The sequence below is a fragment of the Uloborus diversus genome, chromosome 5 (assembly GCF_026930045.1).
Source record: "Uloborus diversus isolate 005 chromosome 5, Udiv.v.3.1, whole genome shotgun sequence".
NCBI lineage: Eukaryota > Metazoa > Arthropoda > Arachnida > Araneae > Uloboridae > Uloborus > Uloborus diversus.
In genome coordinates this window covers 161,329,457-161,351,670 of record NC_072735.1, presented here as the reverse complement: position 1 = coordinate 161,351,670, position 22,214 = coordinate 161,329,457, and the positions used below count along the sequence as shown (strand labels likewise).

The 22,214-nt window shown below is 29.7% G+C and overlaps 1 protein-coding gene across 1 annotated transcript in view; it reads right to left on the bottom strand.

Annotated features, from left to right (window-relative positions):
- Positions 1–22,214, bottom strand: part of LOC129222868 (probable nuclear hormone receptor HR3) — a 132,586-nt gene that overhangs the window by 5,751 nt on the left and 104,621 nt on the right. Inside the window, exons 3-9 of the mRNA XM_054857427.1 lie at positions 18,452–18,593; positions 17,074–17,281; positions 13,638–13,834; positions 10,746–10,867; positions 8,043–8,175; positions 4,799–4,906; positions 1,704–1,820 (exon numbers count right to left, since the gene is read on the bottom strand). Of these exons, the coding sequence (XP_054713402.1) occupies positions 1,704–1,820; positions 4,799–4,906; positions 8,043–8,175; positions 10,746–10,867; positions 13,638–13,834; positions 17,074–17,281; positions 18,452–18,593 (1,027 nt within the window). The remainder of the gene's footprint in view (positions 1–1,703; positions 1,821–4,798; positions 4,907–8,042; positions 8,176–10,745; positions 10,868–13,637; positions 13,835–17,073; positions 17,282–18,451; positions 18,594–22,214) is intronic.

Here is a 22,214-nt window from a genome sequence, read left to right as displayed (position 1 = left end):
AATTATAAATTTTAATATCCAATACAATTTTGATTATAATGCAAAAAAAGAAAAACTATTTTGAAAAATAAATCCTTTAGCTGAAAATTGTAGAATATGTTGCTGGATATGCAATTTTTGCTTAACAAGTCTTAGAAAAAACTTTCATGTGCTGCCATTCAGAAAGTTTTGATACATTAAGATAAAACTTTCCAATTACTGTTGTATGTATTAATGTATAGAACAACCTCACCAAGTTCCATCAAGATCTGCGAACCTTGAGTGACCACCACTGGATGATTTGACATGGAATATCTCACTTGAATACTTACACTAGTTCATGAAATACACCGCCAGCTCAGTCAATTCCAGCCGAGGACGGCAGTTTCGTGCTTATTAGCACTCATCAACCCGGCATAGGAGTGACTGAGCTGGAGGTTGAAAACCTCTTAAGGAAACCTAGAGTGCCAAACAAACTGGTAGCTAATACAGAATTAGCACTGACCAGACAAGTGACCGAAACAATGGTTCGGTTCAACTTGAAGATTGAAGGCAAGGCAGGTATATTCAGTAAGTTACAACCCATTAGTCGGGGCTAAGGCAGAAATACATAAAATACACCGCCAGCTCAGTCAATTCCAGCCGAGGACAACATCCTTGGCTGGAATTGACTGAGCTGGCGGTCCAGCAGAGGCTCCCAGCCGGTGAATTTCTGCCTTAGCCCTGGCTATAGGTCGGTAACTTACTGAATATACCTGTCTTGCCTTCAATCTTCCAGTTGAACCGAACCATTGTTTCGGTCACTCATCTGGTCAGTGCTAATTCTGTATTAGCTACCAGTTTGTTTCGCACTCTTGGCTTCCTTAAGAGGTTTTCCACCTCCAGTTCAGTCACTTTCCTATGCCGGGCTGATGAGTGCTAATAAGCACAAAACTGCAGTCCTTGGTTGGAATTGACTGAGCTGGCGGTGTATTTCAACCTTAGCCCTGGCTATAGGGTGGTAACTTACTGAAACTACTTATACTAGTTATCAATTCTTCTCTCTGTCTTTTAGCATGAACCCTTAAGATGAAAACAAGATGCATCACGACGCAGAAGTGGTTATTTTCCCGCCATACCTGAGATAAACTTGAGAAAAATCAGCGGACATGCTACTAGACCCACCTGGGACGTATTTACATAACTGATCATCGGGAATTCTTCATTGAAAATCATGCTTTTACAGTTGCTAGTCCAAAAGAAATGTGACTAACAAAGAGAAGTTCTTACAGCTCCAAGTGAGGTTTGGAGTAAAAATTTTGTAGGGCAAACACACAATGGAAATATGTTGAACAAATTCAGGAAAACTAGTTCCAATGTGGATAACTGACAATAGAGCCCCGGAAGATATTCACAGCTAGGAGCGAAAGAAAATATTGTATTTTCCCCACTGTCATCAACTGAGGTTGATTAGCAAAACACTGATAAAATTGCACTCTGAATAGAGCTAAATATGAAATTGGCATTGCTTAATTTGTCTATGCTTGAGCTTACTTGTACAATAAAGTTCTATTTCTGGTTTATATATTTTGAAAAATCACATCGATAACTATTTTTGTTTTGAAACTTTGCAGCATACCCTTCAGATAATGAAGAAATAACTAGCAGCAGATTAAAAGTTGTTTGAAGCAAATAAATAAATCAGTGCATAAATAATTGACAAACTTAATAATTGAAATGTTTACCTGGTGACAATAAAACTGAAGCAGAGTATAATGCCAGCTCCGAGTCTGTCAGTTTGAGGTCAGCTACACTTTTCGCCATTTCAAATGCATTGTTTACCAGCTTCATTTCAGATGTGTCTAAAAAAAAAAAAAAAAGACATCAAATTTTGATTGATACTAAGAAAGGAAAGTTGATGCTTAAGAATTTTCAAGTTTGGTCTCAAAAGAAATTCAAACAATTACTCAGAGAGATCTTTCATTCATTACTTTCACTAAAAATGTTGAATGAAAAAAAGGGAGGCACAAGTATATGGAGCCCTTGTGTGATTATTTCACTTCTTTTGCTCTCATAGTACACAAAAAATGTATGGTTATTATAACCTTTAAACTTATACTAAAAAAAAAAATATGCTTTAATGTCCTAAAACAATTCTTAAATGAAATGCAACTTTGTATGTGTTATAAAAATTATTACAAACTTACTTTTCCCTTCATAATATTTGCATGAAATTTTATAGTTCTAGGTATTTTATTAAGCATATCTGCTATATTTTATTTATGATTATTTCAACTTCACTTCATCAAAAATTTTCATTTGATTCAAAATCAGGGAGCACGAAGAATAAAACATCAGCATAAGTCAGTTTTTGTGTTTTTGTTGGTACAACAATCGCATAAGATGCAGTTTGAATTCAGAAGTTAGGGTTCTAAACTTCATAATAGGCACATGAACCCTTAGGATATGCATAATTGAGTCTTGAAAAATTGTCAGTAACAAAAGACTGACAGAAGCAGCCATTTCAATATATTGTTTAAGTTTTCTGAGGGCACATGCTGTATCATCCTACGCTGATAAGGTTAGACAAAGTTTTGAGAAGAACATTACGATTTTAACTTGCAGAAAATTATTTACTATTGTCTTCAAACTTAGTTTTTTTTTCTTTTCTTTTTTTGAAAAGCAACTATGAACAGAACCCACTTGAACTGAATTTCCAAAAGTGAAAACTACTGGGGATTAGGTGTTGTCTGCTTTCCATTTGATTGAAAAATTCGAGTTTATGTTGATATAAAATTTAACTTATAAAAATTCTTCTAAGTTTGATGGTTCTTCATACAAAGCTGCATTTTGTTTGTAACAACTTAAAGTTTAAGCTAGCAATTATTTAAAAGTACACAATAAACCAATGCCAATACAGAAGTTATGAAATGAATTCTAGTAATCATCATCAATGATTGATTGCTAATTCCTTAAGGAGAAAAAATGCTTTACAAAATTTTTTATTTGACTCGTATAAAAGTACATACAATGGCAAAGTTTGTTTTTATTTTTCTCTCGCCTCATTTTAGGCATGAAAATGGGATGCTCAACATTTTAATAATAAAATACTAATTCATTAACAATAAAAAATATTATTTTTTCTAGGCGAAATAATGAAATTAACACAATGAACTGTGGCGAAAAATTGATTACTTTTTTAACTGGGACAAAGTATTAATTACAATGCAAAAGTGATGCAACATGGATCAACACAAATTTAATAAGGAACTAAATAACTGCTAAAAAAATATCAACTTTTAAACTAATCACAGTTGCTACTGTTCAATTGAAAATTTTAATTCACGGTTATCTATAAAGCAGTCAAGCAGAAAATTATCCCGCTTTCTGCAAAATTAGAATAACGCTCACATTGCTATATTAAAAAGCATTGAAAATTTTGGAATTCATTAGCCTAGAAAAAGACAGAAGTGATAGTGAAACTAAAACCTAATTGTATGAATTTAAATAATTGTTTCACCAAAAAAAAGAACTAAAATCATTTTTGTATTTTCAATATTAATTTTTTTTTTCATGTTTTTCAAGTATTAAAAACATAAACTAAAATATTATTTTAACTAGTTAAAAGGCAGAGCATAAAAAGATTAAGGTATGAAATGAATTAAATTTTCTTAAAAACATTTCACTTTTATTATAAAGTATGAATATGAACAGCAGTTGTCATACTTGTTATCAAGTCAGGTTACAAAAAATCTCGACATTAAAACATAATAACTGATACAAAACTTTCAAATTGTAAATTACCACTCTCAACCACAGCTAAGGCAAAAGCTTGTATAAAATCTCTAGTATAAAATAATTTTCAAAGCAACTTAAAGAAAAAAAAATTCAATATTGCTTTTTTCTTTCTTTCTTTTTTTTTTTTTTCGAATTACAAAAAGCATTAACTTTAATTATTTCTAACAGATCCTTCAGGTTCCTGAGAGTTTTTTCATTTTCAATTGCTTGAGGTGAAATGTTACTACGCTTTATTATTCAAGCCACACATTAAAACTGCTACCACTAGAGATACAAATTGAAAACTTTGTTGTTGTATTTAAAAAAAAAATATTTTTACAGCAAAAGAGAACCAAAGACTTATACAATTTTTAGAGACAAACCATTTTAAAGCTCATATGTTATACTGTTTATTTAAGTCTATGATAAAATAAAACAAGGTTGCCAACCTTAAAAAAACAATTTGATGAGCATTTGTGGCAATTTTGAAGACCCTTTTACAATTTTGCAGAGCAATTTAATTTTGTGAATGTAAAAAATCATTAAAAAAATAGTTATTTCTTACTTAAAAAACCTAGGTCATATTTTAAGTAAAAATAACTTTTAACATCTCATGTCCACATATCTGTCAATTTTCCGTTAAAATAAGATAAATGAAAAATATAGAAAAGACTAATGAAAAATATAGAAAAGACTTGAATACTATTAAATTTGTTTAATAAGAATACAACTAGGAATAATTGACACATCAAAAAGAAAAAAAAAATCCAATGAAATCAGATATGCAGAGGAAGAACATGTGTTTTTTTTTTTTTTTTTTTTTTTGGGCTTTCTGCAAGACTTCTTTGGTGAAACATGTCGATAAGACATTGCCAACAACTTCAGTTGAGCAATTGCTTAGAAACGCTCATTTAATGTATTTCAATGAGAAATGGGGAAGAAAAAAACTTATTTGAAGAGTTTCAGTTATTGGGGAGAAAGTGCACAAAACAAGAAGCAATTGGTAAATGTGATAAAAGTATAAAATCTGGAGAAATGTATATGAAACAATACTTATACAAACCTCCTGTCGTGAAAGCATCCGATGGAATCATCATTTCCCCATACACTACATAACCAGTGAGAGGATCATAATACCTACTCATCCTCAATATACTCATTTCAAAACTACCTGCAAAAGTAGAAGTATGGGATTAATAACTAGCAATATGTAGTTTTTTACACACATATTATATATTAATATAATATTGTATTAAATATTACACACATTAATAAATTTTTAGCATATGATTTGAAGTTAGCCGCATTGTATTTGGTTGAACTCGGCTGCAAGCAAACTCAAATAGTCACATACTATTTTTTAAAATTAACTGCATGCATACTTGTAAGTACAAGAGCTTTTGTGAGAAATTGTACAAGGACTTTGGATAAATGACATACGATCTGGCTGTTTGGTGCATTATTCTTGATATAACTCTGAATGAATTTTTCTGATAAAAGAGAAAAGGAGTAAATGACTTGAGCTGAAAAGTCAACTGTTTAATACATATTTTGATTATATATATGTGTGTGTGCATTGCCGTTTTGAACTTTAATTTTTGAGATGGGAGCATTCTCAATTTACCAAATAAAACTCAGAATTTCACTGAATATAAAAATAGCTTACAAATCTACATCTCATAAGAAGGAACAACATTTAAAACTAAAACCATTCAAGTGTTTTATTTAAACAATACTCATTTTTCCCACAAACACACAATGCTTTTTTTTTAATACAAAGCATAAAAATACACTTGATGATATTTTTGAATCAAATTTAAAACTTTGTTATGGAAAAAAAATGACATACAATAAATTTATAAAAATTTTTCTCAACAATTTAAATTAAAGTTTTCTTTTAACAAGTTACTAAATGATCTGAGAGAGAAAAACATTAACCAGACACATTGGGGCTAATTAGAGATGGTGATAATAGGAGGAAACAATAGAAATTCAAAAACTGTTTAAAGAAAGGACCTAATGAATTAGATAAGATCAAAAAGAATCCCGTACCAAAGTTTTAAGTGCTTGAGTAAGTTTTCACTACCAAAATTGGAAAAAATGTTCATTTGCTTTGTAATTAATATCTCTAATAATAAATGTCATACAAATATAAGACCTAGCAAAGAACCCCATTCAAGGGGAAAAAATTAAAACCGGTTCAACAGTTTAGGAGCTAAGATGATGCAGACACAATTAAGTAATAAAATGAAAATTTTAGTTTTAATTTCACCAGGACCTGTTCAACAAGTTCTCAGAGCAACAGTATTAAATAGAGGCTCTGCCAGCAGATTTTTTTTTTTTTTTTTTTGAAAGTGAGAAGAACATTAAAGTTAAGGCTGACCTTGGCAAAATTAATCATAAATAAACCTGAAATGTTTTGGGATAATGCCTTATTTATAGATCAAAGCAAATGTAAACTTTTTGATTCTGTTGGATGTATAACTGTATAGAGAAAAAAAAAAAGAGGAATTTCATTCTAAAATCTTAGCTGGAACAGTTAAGCATAGTAGTGAAAGTGTTCTCATGTAGTGCATATCAGCATCGGGAAAATTTAGTAGTTATTGACGAAATAATGAATAATGCTATTTATTTAAATATTTTAAAACGCAATTCAAAACCATCAGCTCAGAGTTTGGATAACAAAAATAATTTTGCTTCTTTCAAGATAATGATCCTAGGCACATGGCTTTAAACGTTCACATTCGTTGCGTCTAAAATTGGCCATGAGTTCTAAAAACACCACCTCAGGTACCAGATTTAAGCTGAATAGTTTAGTATAGATTTGGAGAGAACTGGAGGTTATAGTACAAAACACGAAAATAAATCAATAATCAAACTAAAAATAGCATTGATCGAAGAGTGAATGAACGTAGACTCAGAAATTAAAAAGAAGAGAAAAAAACAAGCGTAAGCATCCAGCGAAGCATTAATTTGAAGTTTGACGTCTTGAACTCAAATCATATTTTCCGCAATCATGACTTTTGATAGGACCTCATTCATTGGGTTTCAATAAATGGCTCCTATTGCAATCATAATTGTGAACAACAAAATGTGAATTGAAGATATCAGTGTTCAAATGAATGCGACGGGGTGGATGTTGTGTGCTGGATGCTGTCGTTATCTAAACAGGAATCTCAAAAGTCAAGGGGGTCGGGTACAAATAAAGTTGATTCCGGGCGACATGGATGCCACAGTCCAAGAGAGGTCGGTAGACCTCAAAAGTGACCCAGAAGGCCAATTTCAATCAAGTGAAAACAACTAACAATCTCTGATTGCTCAAAATAAATAATACAAGGGAATTGATTCCCAAACATGTAAAAACTGTTTTAGATGCTAAAGAACATCCTAATAAATATTAATAAAAAATTAGAACATTTAAAAATATATGGATATTTTTCTAAACTGTACAAAAACTTAAGTAAGATCAGGTACTTCTTGATTGTATATTTATATACATATTAATGCAGAAGTGAAATATTAACCTATATTATGCATAGACTTGAAATAATTGAAGCGAAAGCAAAATTAAACCAACAATGCAGCAATCAACTTTTTCACATTTTACACTCATAAAAAGCGTGGGCTTGAAAATTTCCCAATTTATTGTTTAAATTAAAATATACTGTGTCTTTTGGTCACTTAACAAAGCATTAAAAAGCATCTCCTAAATCGGATTGAAAGAGAACATATATTTCAAAATGGAGGAATCAAAAATACTAAAGCAAGAAATAAAAGAAAAAATAAAAGTTGGAATGATTTTAAAATTGAATTTTAACAGGTCTACATGATGAATATTATTAACAACTACAGATACAATCGCCCAAAATTGGAGTAAGGGAGGAAAATTCGGAAATAGGGACATAAAAGGATAATGAACACAGAATTTCCTGTGTCTAACACACAAAAATATCCTAAGTTCAGTGTATAACCAAAACAATATTACCTGTTAGACTAATAAGTACTAACTCTTATCTCATATCATACTGTAAATACACGATTATGGTTTAATAGTTTGGACAAAACAGATGAAAACTTGTATACAGTGAAATCTTATGGCAACAAATACCATTATAACGAAATATCAGTTTCAACAAAATAAATTTTCAGCCCCAATTTAATTTCCATTATATTGTTTGAATTCTGTTGCATTGGATAAAATTTGAGGTCCCAAGTTCGTTATAATGGGACTTCACTGTACTTGCAAAAAATGGAAACTTATATTAGTTGATTAAGGGTCTGATGCAATTTAGCAAATAATTTCTTACCAGCTTTGAGTAATAAAATCTGGTCATCTTGAGAAAGTTTCATGAAACCAGGAACCATTTTGGCAAATTCGATGATTTGTTGGATAATAGTTGTGAGTTTTGTCGCACAATCTAGCCACAGTGCCTCATGATCCTAAAAAATATACATAAATTTTATATGAGTTTTAATTTTTAAGCAAACCAACTCAAACATACATCAGCAAATATGTAAGAATCATAGTTCTGCAATACTAGAGGTTGTACCTAAGAGACTGGCTGAATAAGAAAGATAGCATTTAAATAGACATCCATGATTTGACTTTGCAAAATAACATAAGAAGTTCAGAATAGTTACAAAAGAAAATGAGACCTCTACCTTCATCGCACAGTTTCACAGGTATTCACAAGCACCCAAGAATGTATAGAACAAAATTCCGTGCTAAGTTATAAAAAAAGTCTGTATTTCGTGGAACAAAGAGTTTATTAGTGTAAACCATCATCATATGTAATTTATGATATAAGTGAATTAAATGACTGATTTTTGTATGCTTTAGGATTTAAGCTTCAATAATGTTGAAATATACTACTCTTCTGTTTCTAACACATTTCCTTAGCATCAAAGTGGCCAATTAGTTGCCTCAGCAAGCCCTGTTTGTTAGGGCAGATTGATAATTTTTTAAAAACAAAATCGCTATTTTTTAATTGGTTACTTTTTCAGTTTTTTGCATCAATATTATAATCTAATCTATACATTACAACTATACAATATCTATGTATATAATCTAATATAATCTATAATACCTTTAATACAAAACTTTATACTTTAATACAAATTTGATTACAAAATTAGAAGTTTTTACAGTAAAAACGAAAATAATAAAATGAATTTCCCTGTATCAATCTGTTTGACCTCTACTGGCTTTGTAACAACTTTAGAAGAAAGAATATTTAATCATTAAACTTTATTTTAATTCAATATTTAGAACATATTAAAACATAAAGTTTTTCATTTTTGAGTGTTTTCAAAATCATGGGTCAAGTCTCAAGATCATATCATTTTGAATTAGAACATATTTCCAAAAAATTGAGATAAAACATGGAACGATGTTAAATCATTACCATATACAGCAAAAAAAATTTTTTCTGTCAAAGGCTTTACCACCTTTTTGTCATATAAAAATGTTGAGAAATTACAACTATACCAACAGTAACGAAAACAACATATCCAAAGTAATACATATATTAAAAAATTAAAAGCATTTGCTTTTACTACAAAAATATATGTACCACAAAATGAAAATAAGTTATTAAATGGCTCAAATTTAATCCTTCTGAAATTCAATTATTTATGAACAGAAAATAATATAATGTTAACTTTTTATCTGCCAAATCATGAGAGAAATGAAAGAATGTGTTTTATTTTTCTTTCTTAGCTAAAGGGTGGATTTTTAAGTGATGCTAGTTTTAAGTGTTAAGTTTCAGTACTAAGCTATTTAAATCAAAGAAATGACTTTAAAGCATGGTTGGTACACACTGCACAACACTTTGGAGGAGGGAGGGGGGATAAAAAACATGCATAAATGTATTTTTAGTTTTACTAATTCCACCATGGATATGGAATTGAGTATTTTCTACCAGTGTCACACTTATCAGATGGAAAATTTTCTAACAGATGCAATGTATTCCTTAAAAATAGTCATGGAATAAAATATTAAACATGAAAATTCTGTAACACACCCAAAAAATAATATTATTTTGAAAAAGAAAAAGCATAGTTAATAATTTTGTAAATGTAAAATATATTAAAAATATATAAGTAAATTTAACCACAATTGTAGATGGCTGTTAAAATTTTGCATTCTGCTCATGTATCTTAACCTTTTGAGTACTGCTTCAAAATATGGGTTAAAAAAAGAACTGGTGTTAAATCAATTTTAAGATCATATGAAACAGTTTAAAAAATAAATAAATAATCATAAAGCATAGTAATCTTAATGCTAAATTGTCACAATACAGAAGAATTAATTGGCAGCAATGTAGAACATGGAAACATTACTTCAACATGATGCGAGTAGATCTACAAATATCTCATCTCACAAAAGACTTAAAGCTTGTGCACTAACTTAGTAAGACTTATACATTATATAGCACTGAGCTTTTCAAATTCTATGTATATTATGCAGCTGTAATTAATTTTAGTAAACTTGAAATATAACAGTAACAAAATGTGGAGCAAAAAGAAATGGTTACGGTAATTTGCAATTTTTAAAATGAAAAAAAATTGTAAATTTATTTTTGAAAATTATACTATATAAGAGAGAACAATATATTTTATAACATAATTTGTATTGAAATATATATTTTTTATATTTGGATACTAAATCTGTACCTTCGAATATAAGTGGAATATTTTCACATAGGCAAACTGATAACAAAAGTTTTTTTCTGATGAAATATTTTTTATTTATTTGATTATTAAAAATATGTTTCTTTGGATGAATAAATAAATAATTAATCAAATAAAATGGTGGATGAATAAATGAATTAATATATAAATGAAGGAAGGAATAAATAAATGCAATAAAGTATTTCACTTTTACCACATACATCACACAAATTTTACTACTTAAAAATTGCTTCATATCCGCAGTTTTTGTCGAACTTCAACAAGTGAAGATAAAAATTTTAATCCTACTAAACTTGAACACAAAAACCAATGCTCACCAAATTTTTGAAAATGATGAGAGACGTGACATCATGAGGCTTCCTCATAATGTCGTTAAGCTGCTCCGCCGTGTAAACACATGTTCTGTTGTGTGCTTCTGTTAGAGTCTTTGTGAGAAGCTCTAGAAAAGGATGAAACAATAAATTAGAACCACAGCTTTAATGTTATCAAATTTTAAATCACAACAATGAAAATTTCAGAGTATGAACAATAACTGGGATTTGGAAACCTAAAAGTGTACAACGAGGTTTTGAGAACTTTTCTGGAAACTTTCTTGAAATGTTTCTTTTCAAACTTTCCCCAAAAACAGTAGAATTCCGGATGGGGTTGGGAGAACTGATAAGTCCTGGATGTCTGGTGTTTTAAAATTATGCTCTTAAACAAATAGAAACGTGCAGTTGAAATGTAACTAAAATTAATGTTCAAACTACATCGAAAAGGTGGTTACAAATGCGGAAAGTCAAAATGATCACAAAAATGAAATAGGGTTGTAATTAAGAAATGAGGCGGGAAATTCCCTATCAAAAGATTCAATTACTATGAAAAAATTTATTTTGACAGAGGTTTTTGAAAAAAATGTTGATGGAGATCAGTAATGGCCACTAATTGGGATATTATTAATTTTTAGCTAGTTTTCTTAGATTCTTCACCTTTTCTCTTGCTGTTCTAGGTGCATTTAGAACTCTTTTTTTAGGGTTTTTGTTTAGTCCACGTCAGTTTTATCTCAGTTAAATATTTACCATAAATAAATTATAGTAAATATTTGTTACAACAAATAAATTTATTTTGAATGTCATATAATTACAAGGATTAATGTGAGTTCATAATTTTTTTTTTGAAGAGAGTAAGTAGAAAAGTATTTTTTGCTTTAATATTAAAATTTGCAGTTACTGTACAAGAGACGCAGTGGTTTGCTAAAATAATTTACCTTTATAAAAGAGATGGAATTTTATACAAAATATAGTTGATTTTATTGGAATTATAAATAACATTTTCTAACTTAGCTTAAAAAATAAATAAAAGATATTAATTTTATGATGTGTTTTTTAGGACATTCAATTAACAAGACTGCAAAAAGCTGAGATCATTTCTTAAGTTTTCCTTATAGGCAGAATATTTAAATGAATCGAAACTAAATCAACTATACAACATTTACAATGACCAGGCATTTTGTATAGGATTCAAGTGAATCTCGAGGTATTAGTTTTTGCAATGTTCAGAGTGTGCCGTAATCACACAAATTTAAGCATAACAAAATATTTCAACTATGTATAAAAAACAAGTTTCTGTTCTGCACATATAAAATTCACAAAATTACTAATATCTTTGTTTTAGCGAAAAGTACCATTCACCAAAATAAGTACACGCTGCTTGCAGCAATTATGTATTTTATTTTATTTCAACTCATAAGTCAGGTAAGGCTCCCCTATTCTCATTACATTTAACAATTGTTTATGACTAAAAAATGGCAGCAAGTGTAATTTTAAGCATGTCAAAAAACACTAATGAATTGAAAATTTGAATATCCATAAATTAAAGCTTTTTCAGATTAGTTTTTCATCTAAAAATAACTGTTTTCGGCATTTATTTAATAATCATTAACATCAAAAGTTAAACTAATAATTTCATTCACCAGAAATATGATTTAACATTGGGTTATTTTATACTGTTGTGTACAAAATAATTCATGCTATAACCAGAATAGCAACAGTTACTAAACGCAAAAATATCAATCCACATTTCAACATTACAAGGTGGATTTTTTTTACACTATATTGAAGCAATGGCTAAACCAAATTACAGAAAAAATGGAATATAAATTTTGAGGTGATTACAATTCTGTGATAAATATTGCACATTGTCAATTCAAAGTTTAAAATTAAAGCTGATTTTAACATGAAGTCAAGCCCTTAATTAACAGTATATTACAAATAGCATTTCAAGCAATACACTCTTCCTGAAAAACTGACATATTTCAAGTGTATCTAGTTTAAATAGTGTTCAAACAAGAAGCAATTTTTTTTTTTCTTTTTCCCAGGATTGCACAAGAAACTGATGTTAGTTTCTTAAGTTAAGTGTTAGTTAAGAGCAGCACTCTTAATAAAAAAAATATTGTTTTATAAGTCAAATTTTCTCTTAAATGTTTATGCTTGCACATGAACAAAAAAGTTTTAAATAATATTTTATTATTATGCATTTTTTAATCCTACAATTACTTATTTTTATCAATTAAAAAAAATATTAGCTTTTAAACACACATTGAAATTAAACCTCAGGATCTCAAACATGTTAGTATTTGAATTATTACACATTTCTCAGTTCAGGGGATCTTACAAATAATGCAAGAAGATTGCATCAAAGACAAAATCCGGATTAATGCAAACAAAATCTCATTTTCTCCAAAGGAATATGCATAAATAAATAAATGAGATGATATTTAATTTAAAAAAATGAATTTTGAGATTTTTATGAAAAACTGGTCAAAAAAAAAAAAGTTTTTAATTCCACTTCAGTTTTGCCTGATATAATAAAAACAAGAACATTTGTCAAATGGCAGTTGTATTCTTAAATAACACTCTTTCATGAGTTTATAGTTATTTCATACTTCTAAGTTAAAAATAATTCAAGCACTTCATTTAACATTAAGGATGGATTAAAAAAAAAAAAACTGCAAATCAGTAAAATTCACATAAAACACTCCTTTTAAAGATATATACATAAACATGCAACTATGATTCAGGACAAGGACAAATCAGCAGTCGACTCCATTTGAGAAAAATTATTACATTAATAAATAACATGCAATCAAATGAACTAGCTCTTAACTGAAGTACAAGATCATGAATTCTGACCAACATAAAAATAGCAAAGTTAATAGAACTATTTATTACCTAAATGATTTGCATTCGTAGGTGGTGGTACAACTGTTATGAGAAGACTGGCATCGGGAATGGGTTCTAGCTGCTGTTGTTGATCAAAAGTTGTACTGTCCACAAAATCTGTGCTGTTTAAGTCAAATGGTATAGCTTGTGGGGCGTATGTGTAACCATTTGTGGTGAATGTACTTAAATCACCATTATAATTGTACCTGAAATAAAATAAAACTCATAAAACACAACAAATGTTCACATTTACGAAAAGGTAACGAATGAATAGTCTAATTTGCATCAGTTTGAAATAAATGCAAACACTATGAAAGAAAATATTCTGACTGGTGAAAAATGGCAAGAAAAAAGAATTAAAAAGACATTTTACATAACAGAAAACAGAAGTAGTTTGTTGAATGGCTTACTAAAGTATGCCTATTATATTAGTGTTTACACTTTTAATTTAATTTAAAAAAATTTTAGCATTTGAAAGTATTTTCTCTTTTATTCAGACATTCACTGATTTTTGGTTGAATTTAAGTCTGGGGAACTCCCACAGCCTTAGTCAATTATTTTCATTTTAATTCATATTACTCATAATTACAGCTTTTGACTTTTGACACAGGGCCAATTCATGCTGAAAAATACTAAATCAAAAATACACACAAAAAAATTTAGAATTTCAATGTATTTTAAAGGATTCTTGATACAAAAACAGATTGCTTCTCCCTACCCTTTTTTCCCCTTGAAAAAGTAACAATTTGCTATATTGCTCAAACTGTTTACTAATGCAATAGTGCTCAACAATTTCTCCTCTTTTGCTGTGTGCTCCAACACAAGTATTTAATATACTTTCAACACAAAAATAAATGAAAATTTAAACTTGTTCTTTTTGATGTTATTGGCTGACTTGCCAAATAAACCTGCCCTTTACAGGGAAATGTCAAACAACAATTGCAGTTTTTAAAGGTACAGCAGCATCAAAATAAGTTTATATCATGGTTTGAGAAATATTTTGACTAGGACACTCACAAAAACTCGGGAGGCCACAAATTGAGCAGTACTGAACAAATGCTAGACATAACTGGAAATTAGATTAAATTAAATAACAAGCATTAACTACATGCACTAGCTCAGCATAATAACTTTTTTGCTCCAATAGCAAATTTTAAAATCATCCATCAATTTGAAAGCTGAATGTGGAACAACTAGGAGATGGACAAAAACGCAAGTTTAACAATTAAAATCTAGCTTTACCATCAATAACAACTCACCTTTGCTCAAAAAATTTATGAAGTCAATAGTGTATTCCAAAAAGAAATGTAAGCTAAGACAATACATACTATAACACATGGGAAAATCACACCAAAAAAATTTGCAAAAATGTCAAAAAAAATTAAGAGCTGTGGGATTTTTTTTCCCCCTTTGACTACACTACCAAGCAAATAAATAAAAAGATAAAATAAACATTGTGCATGTGGAAGAAACAATAGTTATGAGAGTAACCAGAGATGTTTGTCAATTACATGAAATAGCTCAAAGGGAAAACTAGCATTTTAAGTAAAAAATTATAAAAAGAAAAATTAAGCAAGAACTTATTATTTTCAAGAAATATTGTGATTTCATCATTGCAAAATATATGAATAAAGATGTGTGCATTTGAAGTAATGTCATTTTAAAAAAAAACATGTATAATTAGTAAAAGAAATATTTTACATTTTAACACCAAATATATTTAAGAAGCTATTTTATCAACTAAAGAAATATTATGGAACACTATACATTAAAAACCACTCAGAAGACACAAAGTAGCTGTAATTTACCCTCTCACTCCCCTACACCTCAAAAAACGATTTCATTTCGAATAGCAATACTTCTATTTCAAAATATCTGGGGAAAAATATTTCTTTGGCACATAATTTAAAGAGGTGATTAATCGATAGATTTTATATCTACTAATTTGTAAGAATACTTTATTTCTTATTTTTTTGTCATTGGGTCACTAGAAGGTTAAAATGACTTCTTTGAAAGAAGAAACTAACTACAGGCATAATATTACAATTTTAGTTTTAACAAAAATGATAAAAATATAAATTTAAAATTTTTGCTTTAATTCTCAAGTATTAAATAACAAAAAGAATAAAATCAAGCTAATAAAAACTGTCAACACTACACAAAAATCAACTTAAAATGGAAAAAAAATGTTATGGTGCACAAGATTGCAAAATGTTTGCAATTGAGAGATATTTAGTGTTAGAGGAAACCATTCCCTTCAATACAAAATTTGTAAGCTTCAGCACAGAAACAACAGGGGAGAAACATGCAGAATTTGCACCTGCCATTCATTTTACAAGCAATTTTGTTCACCTCAAAAAACATTGTTCCTTCGCTTTTTCTATCCACACAACCAAAACCCAATTGACTCATTTTTTTTTCTAATGTTTGCTAGAGAATATAATTGAAATGTTCTCTGTCTAAAGTAAAGTTCAGCCCATTATTATCTGAACGGTTAAAAATGAAGAAAATATTTTTATTTAAAAAAAAAACATTTTTAGTCATATAATGAAAATTTTGATACATAATTTATTTTGTGGCTGATCAATGGTGTTCATAAAAAGTTTGAAAAGCTTCATTGTTAAAGGAGACTTTTTATATGCTTTCTTTTAATTAAAAAAAAAAAAAACCTGCTTGAACTGAATCACTTAAACTTCTGCTCAGAAGGATGGAAATATTATATTTTTTTCTGAATTTATTTCAAAAATTTGATTTTTTTCTAAATGAGAATAATACTTTCTACATTCCGCTTCTCTCTTAGTTTCCTTTGAAAAAAAATTTTGCACTTTTTCCCCCAACTACATAACAGTGCAGGACCTAAATTATTAAAACTGAGGCTTTCACAGTGAGCAACAATATAGAACTAGTTTTTGGGCTTGTGGATCCTAGTCCATCAAGGCTGATGTTTTGCATGACATCGCTCAGGCTTGTTCAGCACACAAATGACCAATACGGATCTGAACCTTAATTCTTAACTGAATAAAAATTCCTACGGTGCAGATTTTTCTTTCAAATTCACTTGTGTTAAGAAGAAACCAAAGACAGAAAGTTACTAGATGGACCATGGTATGGAATCCAAAAAATTGTAACTTTAATACAGAAATTACTTGACAGAGAGAATGGTACAAAACAAGGCATCTGCCCCTCTGAAATTTTGGAACATGTTTACCAAACAGCAAAGTTAAGAGAATGAACATATTTTTAAAATTGAAATATAAATTCAGAACTTTCTCAATTGAAGTAAAATTCAATACTGCTAAGCAAGTGTGGCAAATCATGAAAGACTAGTTTCATAAACAATATAGACTAGGAACCCATTAGAGTAGAACAATGAAAAATTTTATGTAAAAAGAAAAAGAATCAAACTTTTATAGCAGAGAGTTGAGAAGAGAATGATTAAAGTTACCCGCTATTGATGTAAGAAACATGTTGATTGGAAGAGGACGGTTGCTGCTGGTGATCGAAGACAGAACTGTCTGGTGAAGTCTCTGTGGGTTGAGGTGTTGAGTGTGATGGTGCCGTGCCTTGGGGACGGACTAGCTGCGCTCTGTGGAACCGGACTTCGTCTTCCACCTTTTCACGCTGCTTTTTCGACATGCGGCCAAACTTGACAGCTGCACAAGAAGGCATAAAAATTTTTATTAAGCATTTTAATTGATACAAATCAACAAAAGTTCAAATTATCATATTCCATACCACTGTAACTAATATATAAGTTATGCCTCAAATGTCTTCTGATTTGTTTAAAGAAAAATAAAATAATGAAATTGACAGTCATGAATAATGATTTATCAACATTTATTTTAATTTTCTGTTATGTTTAAAAATATTTCTTACAGGCAATTTGATATGTACAGAAACTTTAACTATTTCCTCCGTGCTTTTACTTAAAATAGTTACAAAAAATACAGTCAAATCCTGTTTTAGCAAAAACTGATATAGTAAAAATTATGAAGACTCCTGAAATTCCCTTTTTGCATTAAAAAAGGATTACATTAAAATTAATAAAATTGAAACCACACATAGAGCAGATAAGCTTTTATCTGAAAAAAAAAATGTTATTGAAATTTATTTAATAATACCACTTGTCATTACTTTGCCTACGGTGGAATTTTTTCAACAACAATTCAAAGGAAATATTTGCATCATTTACTTCTTCAAACTTTTTTTGGACGACTTTAGGGAGTTTCAAAATTCTAATTACAGATAGATTTCATCTGGGGTAGAAAAATTTGAGAATCCATATGGTTTTAAAATTAAATCTAAAGAACGAATATTTTCTATTTTATTAATGACTTTAAAAAAAAAAAAAGCTATTTAATAATTTGGTTTGTGGAGACCCTAAAAATAGAGCTAAAACCTTTACAATTCCTGTTTGAATACAATTTGAATGAATGCCATCATATGCAGACAAATAGGGGCAGATAAATAGGAGAAAAGTTCAAAAAAAAATTCTTTTATTTCACAAAATGTGGACCTAAAAAATAAAAACTTATATCAACCCATGTCAAGTACAAAAACTTGAAAATTTTAAAGAACTAATCTATGCCTTTTGGTGTATCAACTCCAAATTTCATCCCTGATCACAAGTACCCATTGCAACAAGGTTCAGAATGAATAAAGAAGAAATTTTCTTGAAAAACTATTGTAGTAAAATTCTATGCAACATCTTCAGAGCAAAATAAGTTCAGAAATTAATTTTAATGATCTTTTTCCTTTAAATAAAGGTTAAATAAATTTCCTATAATACTAGTAGTGAATACAAGAGGAATTTAATGTTTTACCATCTCTAGACATTCCAAGGGCAAGACATTTTTGTAGCCTGCAGTATTGACACCTATTCCTGTTCACTCTATCTACAACACAGTTTTTCTGTCTTGGACATTGGTAGTTCACCACACTGGACTGACTCCGCCGAAAGAAACCCTGCATGAAAAGAAATGAGTTAGGGATAAATTATTTCTCAAACATTATTAACATTTGTTGAACATTATTTGAAATTCCGAATTTTTTTTTTTTTTCACTTCATTGCATCTTTCATATTTAATGGACATGGACATGAAATTTAAAATACGTCTAGTGAAAATTTAAGCAAAACAACAAATAAAATATGTAAGTTCCAAAGGCAAAGTTAGTATCTTTCTCCTACAATAGATAAGCTTTTATTTATATTAAAAAAAAAAAGACAGCATGAGCTAAAATTCAATTAGGGAAGAGTTTCATCTAAAATTTGTGAGTAGAGATGATCTCAATTTTTTGAGGAGAGAAAGTAGTAAGTCTATTTTTGTACTTCAGCCTTTTGATAATTTCTACATTAGGGTTCGTTGGGGTAAATTGGGTACAAGTTATATTGTATGAATAAAATGAAAACTATTCCTTTGTGATAAAACTATTCCTTTGTGATACACCTACAAAAATCACAGTTATAAACATCATCCTTACCTATGAATATATGCTGAAAAAATGTTGCCAACACCCTTTTTGAAATTGATAAAAACTAAATTCAACTTTTTAGAGATGTCGATGCAATGCAAACAAACTACATCCAAATAGTGCTGCTAACGAACCTGCCCTTTGGTATGTAGACATTACATATGTTAACTTTAATTCAGCATTGAATTTAAACATTTAACATAATTAGTTTTCATGTAATTAATGATTTTAAAACATGGGGTTAGTTTGGGTATACATTACATTTTACCATTTAGGACAAATAATAATTTTATTGGACTACTAACATTAGCATGTATGTGCAACCTCACTACCCACGGTAATAAATGTTAAAAATTAATTGGAGAGTTGTTAAATTTGGCTAAATGCTCCATAACAAAAACTACTTCCCGTCTATTAAGGGCTTGTCATATTGTGCTATTTTCAGTCTAAAATCCATCTTAATACTTCAACTTAAGTTTGAAAACATTGCTTTTTAACCATTACTATATCCAAGTTCCCCCATCGACGGGGTAATTTGGGTATAGTGAAACTTATGTTTGCCATTTATATACAAATGGGGTGTATGAACATGTAATTTGTAGAAAACTATTCTAGAAAGTCATAATGCTAAGCTGTAACAAGAAAAAGAAAAAAATATGCATATATAAATTTATTACAGGAGTGGAATGTTCAAAGTAGGTCATTTTCATACCCAAATTACCCCAACAGACCCTATTAAAGTGGGGATTAAATTTTCCTTTTTAGCCCCCAGGGCATTGTTAAAAAATTTCAAAATCTGTGACATTTATTATCCATTAGATTAAATGTGTAATCTAAAATGTTCCAGCAAAATTTAAATTTTAACCAAGTATAAATGCCACTCTTCACTCTTACAACAACAGAATTTTTAAAAATATCTGTACACACTAAAGAGATAAGAGCTGAAAACTTAGAATCAGAGTCATCATTTCAGTCATGGTATGGATACAAAAGTTTCACATTTCACTTTATAGATAATGTAAATAAAAGAAAAGAAAAGATGAAGGAAAAAATGTTTTCATTTCAGAGATAACTATTGGAAATCGATTATCAATAACAGTGCCCACAATACGAGAATGTTTTAAGTTTCTTCAATCGTTTCTAGCTTTACACATTTAAGTTTTAAAAAAACTAGCTGATGATGTGTGCATCACATGACTTCCTTTTACACCAATTTAATGTTAGTTCCCCATTATTGGCAATTTTAATGTGAATTAATAGTTAACTCTCTAAATATCGCCAATAGTGGCCTAAATAAAAAAAAAAACTTGCCAAATTTGTCACCAAGTTGGCGACATAACTTGGTGACCAAAAGCTTGGCAATATATTGCCTAGTGTTTGCTTTGAACAGGGTTGGCAAGTTTTTGCCGAGGCGGTTAAAACCACTGGTAGAAACCGGTTAAAGCCGGCATGGCAGAAACTGGCAAAAACTCACAAAATAAAAAATTAATTCTTGGTATACAACTGAAAATGCATGGAAAAAAAAATTGTTAAAAAAAACTACTGTAATTTTATTACAAAATTATCAGAATTCAAAATCAAATGTTACACTGTTTGGACCCTGCAATTGCTTCTTAGAAAAGGTGGTTTCAAAAATCTAAACAGGTTCTCAATTTACTATGCACAAACGAGAAATTTTAGAATATTCTAAAAACAGAAGAGCTAGCAGACAATGTACCAAGGAGCAAGCAACGTTCGTGAAACTTGAATCTATTATATAACTGGTCCACCATGTAGTAACTGGGGTTGTGGTAAAAATTTGACTGGAAAAATAAGTTTTGAGAAATGGGGCCAATTTGTTTTGCAAAGCTGTGACATTAGGTACAAAATTTAGGCAAGTAAAATTCTGGCACTTTCTTCTTGAAGCACATGACATGATAATTTCAATCACAAACAATTTAGAGGAAGCATATAAGAGAGCAAATTACAATCAGTAATGCCTGTTTAATTCTGTATGTCACTCCTCTTTCCTAAGAACCCCTGTATGATTTTTTTATCCTTTGTTAAATTAATCTAAATACTACAAGCCTCTGCAATTGGAAAGTTCCCTTTCTGAACTATAACCAGTTTCTGCCACTGGCATGGCAAAAACTAGTTTCTGCCAGCAGAAAGCCAGCCCTGGCTTTGAAATTAGCAATGATTTCCCCCCAAAAAGGTGTAAAAGACTCCCTTTGGAACATCCGAATGCAACCAAAAAGGGAGGTGCACAACTAGACCCCACTAGGAGTCTACAAACCAAATTTCAACTGTCTAGGACATACCGTTCTTGAGTTATGCGACATACATACGCACAGCACGAGAAAACTCGTTATAATTAACTCGGGGATCGTCAAAATGGATATTTCAGGTGGCTATACGTTCTAAGGCGCTTATCCACGTGTGGTCAGGGTTGAAAAAAAAAACTCAACATTCTTTCGGGGGTGAGCAAAATGGAAGTTAAGGCTGATTTTTGAGTGAAATTTTTTTCGTGAATACAATTCTTTTTTTTTTTTTTTTTTGTAAAAGGAAGTAAAAAGTGGATTTCTAGGTTTTTCAACTAATCTTTCACAGGTAGGAGTCTCTCACCCAGACTATTTTAAAATTTTAAGATCAGAGAAATTTTGGCAGAAATTCTGCCATCTTGTACTGTCTCTGAAAAAATAGTAAATCCATGATGAATTTCACAATGCCTAGATATTATGGGATTTTTATTTTATTATTGTCTTTTATTATTATAGAACCCTGAACTAGTGGCCATACAATTAGGATAATCTAATTTCCAAACCAATGTTGAAATCAAGATAAACTCCAAAATTAAGAGTATTTAAAGCAGTCAGTACTTACAGATTTCAATAGTTTCAAAAGAACACTTGATCTTCACTGGATATTAATAAGGCAACAAGAAACAGCCAAATTGGAACCACAAACTGCTCATTATTTCTTTGTATTTAATACAGACAGCAACCAACACTTAACATAACATTCTAAGAATTTTGCACCGAAAATGTTGAATATTTTTTTTTTTCCAAATGAGTTTAAAATGATAATTTACAAAATGATTTATTCATATCTTTAGACCTTTATGTGAAGAAATAC